We start from the raw sequence: 9,412 nt of genomic DNA, 5'->3' as shown, positions 1-9,412 counted from the left end.
CGTTTTTTCCTTGTGGCTTCGGCGGGTAGGAGTAGCCAATCTATGATTACGTTTCTACCATTAAAAGGAAAAAAAAGGAAAATTACAGCAAACAGCAAATAAAATATTCAAACGCGGACTTCCCAAATTGTGAGTAGCAATAAATTTCTGCATGTATACTTATTTTATACAATTTTAAAAATCTATTGCGAGGACATTTAAATTACACAAATACTTTTAAAAACATTTTTTGGAAAATCATATTCTCTTTCTTTTTTATTTCCTTTATAAAAGTTCCATGTCAGGCTTTTCGGAAATTATGTATAATGTTAATCTCTAAAGAAAAAAGAATTCAGTGTCCTGAATATGAAGTGAGTCATTGTAGATTTGGTTTGTAAAAAATGGATCGCAAAGTTTAAAAGTTTGGGAGCTCTTGGTACAACAATATAAAAATAAGTACCATAAATATGAAATAAAAAACGAAACTTTATTTCCAACGTCTAGAAATGAAAGCATTTTTTAAGAAGCACCCAATATGTGTTATGGATAAAATACTCCAATAGCAATTGAGATTTCGATCAAAATATCTTTATTAAAATACATGAAGAACACAGTCTTTATAAAAAATACTTCACACATAGAAAAGACAATACAAGAGTGACTGATGACTTTACAGCTTAATAAGAATTAGTAATCAAATGAAATTTTAAGCATTGCATTATAAGAATAAAATAACTGATGAACATAACTCATTGAAATGACAACTAAGAAATTCAGACTATTCAGAAAACTAGTGATTACATATGGTTTTTTTAAAGCGTTCAAAAATGTGAGAACAATCCGTACATTTAAGTTATATAACTGCCGAATAAAAATTTTGATTTTCACTTTGCTTTATTTTCAAACTTTTATTCCCCATAAATATAAAACGAAATTACAATAAATGAAGAATGGTTCTTCGTTTCGTATGAATATCTAGAAATGAACTCTTTAATTCCGCAGGTTTCAGTCTGAAGGCTATTAATACTCAATAACAGAAATTGAAAAAGTTTTGCATGCGATAATACATTCATTATGTTGAGAAATTGCAGAAGACCATTATTCAGAAGTGACGCCGAAGAAAGAGTGAACAAATTTTCATATTGATTTATTTAAACATGAATTAATAATGTAAAATGATCCCGGTAAAAAAAATGTATTTTGGATCAATTTATAATGGGTGTAAAATAAAAGAAAAAGGTGTTTTTAAAACTTAAAGATGATTAAAGTTTAAGATAAAGGTTTTAGATAATTTTTAAAAAATAAAACTATAACTGAGACGGACATGAGGGATCGGTTACAAAATTTTGCTTGGGATTTGAAAATTTGTAAATGAAGTTTACTTTTAAAATCATTCACAAATTCAATACTTAGATAAAATAAGATGGAAAAGATTTAGAAAATATGCCATTTTGTAAAAGAAAAAAAAATCACCTTTTACACTCTCATCCGATTATGTCGAAAGATGCATGCATTTCAGTCACATTGAACCACATAAAGTTTTTTTTAAAATTATTTAACAATTCAGGTAATCTTTTCCACCAATATCCATTATTTGTCTGTAAAAATAGCTGTTGTATTACAGTATTTTTCTTAAAATACAATTTTCTAAACTCTACAGACTTTATTAAATAAAATAATCAATTAGTTCTGATTATACTAATAACATCAAATATGTATTATAAACACAATGGATACATTTATGATGTCGTTCTTTAATGGATATACATTAAAAGCAAATTTATGTACAAAGAAATGAAAAAAAAATTATATATTGCAACTCATTCTGCAATTTTAAAAAATACAGCACACTGAAATGAGGAAATAATTTCACGCATAAATTTTGAAAGTGTAGTAAAACAAAAATATTAAAAGAGCATAATTATTTCCTGGGTATCATGCACAGTTCGTAGGGCAGGGGCTCAAAAGTTGCGCCCACCCGACCTTGGAAGTTGTGCCTTTTTCCTTCCGGAAACACGATATGAAATTTTTGCAACAAACTCGTAAAATACAAAAATAGCTCCACATTGGCCAAGGTTTCTCCTGGACAAGCTCTCTTACCTAAAAAAAATATGTTAAAAAATGAGGAAACCTCTCATAAGGAAAAAAGATACACCACAGATATATATATATAAAAGATATATCATTAGAGAATACTATATCGCCCTATGGGCGGTGAAGTTTGAAAAGCATAAACAATTTAATAATTCTAATTAATCTTAAATTAATTACATTTAAAGGATTTATTGTCGAATATATTAATGTTATTCGAAAGTTATTACTGTAAAAAACTAGCTAGATAATTCTTTGAATCTGAAGTAATCGACAAGTCCCCCATCCACAAACACGTACTCGATTTCGCAGTTTTATATTTCATATAAACTCTCATGATCCTTAGATATGCCATCAATGTCCTTCTCGTTCTCACAATCTCTATCCCTTTTTCTGGTGAGATCGCGAATAAAAAAAAAAAAAATAAAAAAAAAAAGAGTTACATTCCCAGCTTCAAAAACTGGACCGATTTCAGCAATTAATTTCGTCACTTTGTTTATATAGAAAACGAATCAATGTGCTCCACTTATAGTTGTTCCATGTTATTTAAAATAATATTTTCATTTGGTATTATAAAATGAAGCGCATCAAAGTTGGGTAACATTACTAAATGAGTGTTATCAATGTGGTTGGCGAACAGCTTGGCGCCGAATTCGGCTAGTATTATTTAATGTAATGTTAAATATTAACACCTAAAGAAAAATCATTATAAACTTTTGTTATAAATAGTATACAGTTATTCAAAGTTTCTTTAAATTCTATATAAAATTTAATTTGTAAGTATATATAAGATAATAAATAAGCATTTACATACAATATTAATAAATTCTCAGTGTAAGTTTGTTTTAAAATTAACATGACTATTAAATTCAAACCCAAATGTGTTTTGATTTTACCCAATGTGTCGAGCAAATGTAGCAAACTCGCGACCTACTATGAGTATCATTGTGGTCTAGTAAAGATGAAAAAAAAATGTTTAGTAAAAATTTCGTATATTAGAGTTTTAAATTCCTAATTGCTCATACTTATTAATAAGGAGCCTCAAAATTCACCTGTGACCGATTACTTTGGTGGAAAAACTCAGAATCTATTATTGTACAGATTTATAGATAAAATTTAATAAAATTATGATGCCTGTTTTTTACATTCGAAAATTTCCTTAAGAAATTATTTACTAGTTCAGCAGAGCTTATTGGCATACGCAGTTATTTTCACTTATGGAAGGGAATACGATCCAGAATGATTCATTTTCATATTGAATCAAATTCGAAATGAGTCACTGAGGACAAGATATCCCCCCTACCCCCCACACTCCTCATCGAGGTAAGAAAAGTGATAGAAAAGAAGATATAAAAATATCAGAGAGAATACAATAATTTAACTTCTATTGTCAGTACATCTTATTATCAAAATAAACCCACTATATTAAAGAAACCACTTTTTACCACTTTTTAAAAGAAATCATTCATTAATTCTTAGACCTCGATCATTTGGCTCAGGTTAGATTTTTAATTTGAAGCGTGAGCTTTCCGCGTCTTCAAGAAATCTGATTATTTCATTTCTATTCCTGAAAAAAATTAACCCATTCCTCGATCTTCTTTATTTGGATGCAATATTCGCAATTCGTTGACCATTATGAAGAAGAATTCTCGGATCATCTTCGAAATCTTTCCCCCGCCTATAATAAGAAAATCGAAATCCCTGTTTCGAATCGAATCTTTTCTTCAACACGTCGGCCGTGCATTTCCTATATGCGCGTAAATATATGATGCCTCAACTGCCCCACCCCCTAGCGGAAAAGCTTTATAAATATTAAAATTTATGTGTTGGAATAAATGTGGCGGGTCGTTCTTTTGACAGTTTGATTCTTTTATCGCCCCGATTCCGCGTCTGCTCCGACAGGATTGAAGAGGCGTAAATAAGAGCTTTAAGGATTACCGCTCACATCAGAATGTGCTCAATCCATGGAAAATGAAAGTGCCTTCACAGAAAATATTGCACTATAGTAAACCTCTTCTTACGAATATCATTTATTTTGGCATAAAATTGCCTTTATATCAAAGTAAAAAAAATCCGAGCAATGCTTATAATTCATGTAAGCATTGAGCTTGTAAAAATAGACTTCTGGAATCGTTGGCTCAGCTGATGCCATTTGATTCAAGCTTATAATTCACATTTATTCTCAAATAAAATGATCTGTTCTCTAATTTTAGTTAACCACTTAACTGTTTTTACGAGTGTACTCTTCATGGAAAAAGTAAAACATTTTGCGATATGACGAGTTTATTCGTTACGAAAAATAAGTAGAGACCATTTGCAGTTTCAATTACAATTTTAGTAAAAAAAATCAAAATATTCGTCAATTTCAAGATGTTTAATATATTTTGAGCCCAAGTCGAAATCAAAGAAACTAATAACAGATAATTAATAATTATTATCAAAAAAAAAAAAAACGCAAATAATATGAATTGTTTTTCTTAAATGTATCGCTGTGTTGTATTAGTCATCTCAGAAGCAATTGGGCAACCATAAATTGCTTTAGATTATTCAATAAGTGGAGCACCTAGTAATAAAAATCGGGATTAGAATCCTTTTACACCATTCTCTAACAGCAAATTAAAATAATAAATAAATTTTTTATGTTCCTTTTCGTTCATATGCAAAACATATATGTTAGTTTAACTAAATAAATAAATGTGATTATTGAAATAAAAAATAAAAGTCATTTCATTAGAAGATAATTTCATATTTCATATACTCTGCATTTGACCAATATACTCGTCATCGCTAAATTTTTGCGGCGCAATTTAGATACGCATTTTCCGAAAAAGTCGAAACAGTTAATTGATTAAGAAATAGAGAAAGATTCAGTGTGATTTGATCGATGGTCCATATCACAGGCTTGTTGCACAGCGATAAAGAAAAAAGGTCCGATCTGTTTTTCTCTAGTTTTAAATGTATTTTGATCATTAAACAAATTTAACTGTTTTTCTAATGTTTTATTAGCCTCAGCAATTCAGTTATTAAAATTTTATCCCATCAAGTTTCTTTCTACACGCATATTTTGCGTCAACGTTCATTTCATTCTTAAAAATTACTGGTGGATGTTCCAATGATATATCGAGATTCCGAGTGTTAAACCACGTGGGAGCACTTTTTCCTTCAGATAGAATTCAAAGATTTAGAATGTTTAATTCTGATTTAACGACTTCATTTAGTTTTTGATTGCAAGCAAAAGAAGATCTAAGACAAAACTTTTCCTTTAGGATAAAATCCGGATATACAAGGTGTTCCAGGATTATTGAGACAAGCTTTTAAGGGAGGTAAGGGACATCACAAGGATTTAGATTTGCATAGCAACTCATAGGCGGAAACGTCTTCGTTCGGCGCTAGGTGGTGTTGTTCACAAGAGCATTGGAGAAATAGATCTGCATTGCCGCAGTTATTTCAGCTGCCATCGTCTGCAGAGGCAGAATGCACCTAAACTGGTAGATTGCACCTGATTTAGGGATATACAGAAGGAAATGCACGAACAGCAAAAAGATTGCAACTCAAAAGATACCCACAGAGAGATGCTCCGAGACACCGGAAATTTGCTAATTGCATCAAAATTTGTGTGAATATGGATCATTACGAGGTAATAGGCATAGTGAGAGGCATAGGACAAAATGTGTTAGATACCGTTCGAAGGAATCCGAGTTCCATCATTCGAACTGTCGCTGTTGCCGTTGGAGAATCTTGGAGTAGTGTTCATCGTGTTTTGCAACTTGAAGGTTTACACCCAATGCCATCTTCAAAGAACACCATCACTGCTTCCTACAGATTATCCTGCGCGTGAGCGCTTTGCAGGGTGGTGTCTCAAACAACGTCACCAAGAAGCGTATTTTCCAGCCTACATTTTATTTACGGCTGAGGCTTACTTCACGCTATATGATGTGTTCAACCACTACAATGTGCATCTATGGGCTAACGAGAATCCCCCACGGCATGAGACCACATGCTGCCCAACATCGCTTTTCAGTGCATGTTTGGGCTGGTGTAGTAGGCGGCCTTCTTGTTGCCAGCACCTCTAACATCTGCATATTATCTCATCTTTTTGCAAGAGATGCTACCAAGATTACTTGACCCTATGCCACATGTCAGGCACCATATGTGGTTTCAATACGATGCGGCACCTCCGCTTTATGGGAAATGTGTTCGTGAACATTTGGATCAGATGTCTAGTCACAGTCAGTTGAGTGTTTTGACTTATATTATTTTCCACAAGCTATTTCTAATGGAAGAAAACGGCTGTGTAATAAAACAGATGAGTTTATGTAAGGAAAGCATGAAAGTGAGGCCAGATACAAATAATGTCTGATTAGAAAAAAGAATTATCAAAGATGAGCCTTGCTTAGGAATTACGCAAAAAAAAGTCAAGTGTGCATATATGGGGAGTACATTTTTCCTACAGTCAGCCACCCCATTGCCACAGAACAAAGCTGTATAAATAGTGTTAGTGGGACAGGCAGGTGTGTTCATTCACTATTCATCAACGTTGACAGTCAATTTTCTATAATAGTCTCTTTGGAGTGGACGACCCTCCTCTTTCTCCATAAGCATACTATATCGAAACAATTCTCTGTTAGTTGCTTTCATTTTCGCGACGGCTGCCTCCAGCCACGAGCGTCAGTTGAAACCCGGCCGCCAACATCTCCCCTTTACCTTGCATCCTGGAAAACCGAGACCTGGGTCCTGCATAACTTAGCCCATTTTTACTTTCCATATGTTCCTAATAACTAACAGTTACACTCTAAACAATTAACACTAACACTAAACACTCTAAACAGTTGTTATCATAATCTCCTTAGTTATCCAACTTATGCTCCACACCAAACTCTCAAACTAATTTCTCCGTACCTATCAAGCATAGAACTATTAGAGCTAACCTGCTCTCTCCCCACCGAAAACTTTCACAATTGTTTTACTCAGGAACCTCACACCGAGGTTGAGAATAGCCTTTAAATTCCCTTTACAAAATTAAACATTACCCATCTACATGGGTCTTTGTGTCCTTTTTATTTGTAGGTGCATCAGGCCATTGTTTTCCAAATTCAACTTCCTAGATGTTACTTTCACTTTATTAATAATTCTCGAACATGCGCTCCATCAACCGATCAGTACTGTAATCACTCCTACTAATTCTGTCTCAGTGAAAAAAAATTATTCCCCCAATCTGTGCATCAAATATCTAAAGAAGATATTCTGTTTCTTGCTAATCCCATTATTGTTACTTTGGGCTTTCTTTCTGCAATAGATAATCAACATCAAGGCAACACACCTCAAGAAGATTCTTTTACTACAACCGTAGTCTAAAAGTCTCAATCTAAGCTTTATTAATCACTCAGTTATCTCAAACTATCTGTGTATCAAGTACAGCAATTACTAACTTGATATCTTTCAGATAAAGTACTCGCATACTATCTCCCCTTTAACTTACTAAACTGATAAGCGTTCTATTTTTTCAGAACCTACATTTATAGCCTATGCCCTTGATAACGATCTATTAATAATCTCCCTTTCTGTCTACGCAGAATTTAATTCCATACTAACAGTCACTACCCACTCCGTAATTTTTGTTGTTATGTCATTCTGTGAGTCCACAACATTCTACATAACAATATACATGGTTTCCAATTCTTTTTCCCCATCAGTATGAGTTTTTAGATCCCATTCGAGTGGGTGGTTCCACCCAAACATTATCCAATGCATGAGAAGAAAAAGATCCCTGGTACCTCCGGATTGGGACACCCGTACTCGCCTGAAGTAAGTGAGCCTCTGAGGGGCATATGGAATGTACAGTTGGCCGATAGCCGAGCATACGATGTAAACAGAAAAACCAAATAACCGCCATTTGCAATGGGGGGAGGGGAAATCTATAGCTTTCGTCTCCTACTACTCTGTAATCAGCGAATTTGGATGCATTCTAGGGTTGGTGCTCGAGTGGCCCCAACTTATGCATTTCATACTTATTGATTCATTTTCTACCGTTTTTTTTCTTCTTCTTTTTATTTATTTACAGCATTTTCATTGCTTATCGAATTTTCAATATGAAAATATAACCAATAAAATTTAAAAAGTTGAAATAAATTTTAAAAATAATTTCAGCAGTTACTGCAGCACTGCACATGCAGTGTTTATTGGACAAACCACTACTGCTTTACCTATAAACAAATACCATTCCCTTCCAAAACTTATCATAAATAATCAAATATAAATCAATTATTTGACAAACAGTTTTAAACCTCAGAAACTCATTAATTTAACAATATTTTTAAAATTAGAGGTAAACATTTGTTGTAATTTAATACTAATTAAAGTCGGATGACTACAAATATAACAGTTCCTTTTGATGGAAAAGCGCCGTATGACGGCGGGGTATCTAGGTTATCGTTTAAACCTAGGTCAACGTTATAATAAAAAGGGCTCTATATATGGTCATCAGTTTAAGAAGCCATATAAATGGGAGGGGGCGACTTGATATCGAGCAGAAATGCAAACTAAACTTAAACTATTGTTTAATTTCAATAAATCAGCAACAATGCTGCTGAGGAGAACGAGTCCATAGTAGCACGCAAATACTGTATAATATTGTATGACATTTATCAATATCCGTAGTATTGTATAATATTGTTGAATATTGGATGCAACAGGTTGTGTTACCTGGGGTAAGGGAAAGGACCAAAAAGGCATTTTTAAAGTTTATTTGATATTTCAAAAGCTAGAAATAGACGAATGTGATCAGAAATGAATATTAAGCGTCGAGCTTAACTTTGTAATGTCCAACATTAAGCCAGACGCGTAATAAGCGTTAGCCGACGTGAAAGGAAAGACAGTTTCTTACCAAGAGAGAAAGGAATCCAGCACTCGTGCTTAACCACCTCTTTGCCATCTTCAGATAGGAATCGCTCAGGCTTGAAGAGCTCTGGCTGTTCCCAGAAGTCCGGGTCGTTATGAATGGCGTGGATGTTGGCAATGGTTGTCATGCCGGCTGGGATGTCATAGCCAGCCACTTGCGCAGGCTCAGTTGTACTGCGGGAGAAGAGAGACATATCTTGTATTATTATAAAACAAAACATCAGATTAAGATGTTCACATTAGTCATGAGAGTAGGCGTCCATAAATGACGTGAAAACACATCGACCACAGAAATATGTCCTTTTCCTAAACAGAAATGTGCTACCTTATACTTGAAAAACAATTTTTACTCGTGGTCGAGCTTTCTGTTACCAACCACCAATAAACCTAGATTAATCTTCCACTGAATAATTTATAGGGGACAGGGAGAAAGGCAGAGATATAA

General features: G+C 33.6%; 1 protein-coding gene across 1 annotated transcript in view; it reads right to left on the bottom strand.

Moving 5' to 3' along the window:
• Window positions 1-545: 545 nt before the first annotated feature.
• Window positions 546-9,412, bottom strand: part of LOC129972618 (cytochrome P450 2J6-like) — a 37,732-nt gene continuing 28,865 nt past the window's right edge. The window contains exons 7-8 of the mRNA XM_056086820.1: window positions 8,954-9,141; window positions 546-2,079 (exon numbers count right to left, since the gene is read on the bottom strand). Of these exons, the coding sequence (XP_055942795.1) occupies window positions 1,901-2,079; window positions 8,954-9,141 (367 nt within the window). The 3' untranslated portion in view covers window positions 546-1,900. The remainder of the gene's footprint in view (window positions 2,080-8,953; window positions 9,142-9,412) is intronic.

This window comes from Argiope bruennichi, chromosome 6 (assembly GCF_947563725.1).
Source record: "Argiope bruennichi chromosome 6, qqArgBrue1.1, whole genome shotgun sequence".
In the NCBI taxonomy this organism is placed as follows: domain Eukaryota; kingdom Metazoa; phylum Arthropoda; class Arachnida; order Araneae; family Araneidae; genus Argiope; species Argiope bruennichi.
Note: the sequence above shows the minus strand (reverse complement) of the source record. Positions and strands in the feature narration are given on the sequence as shown.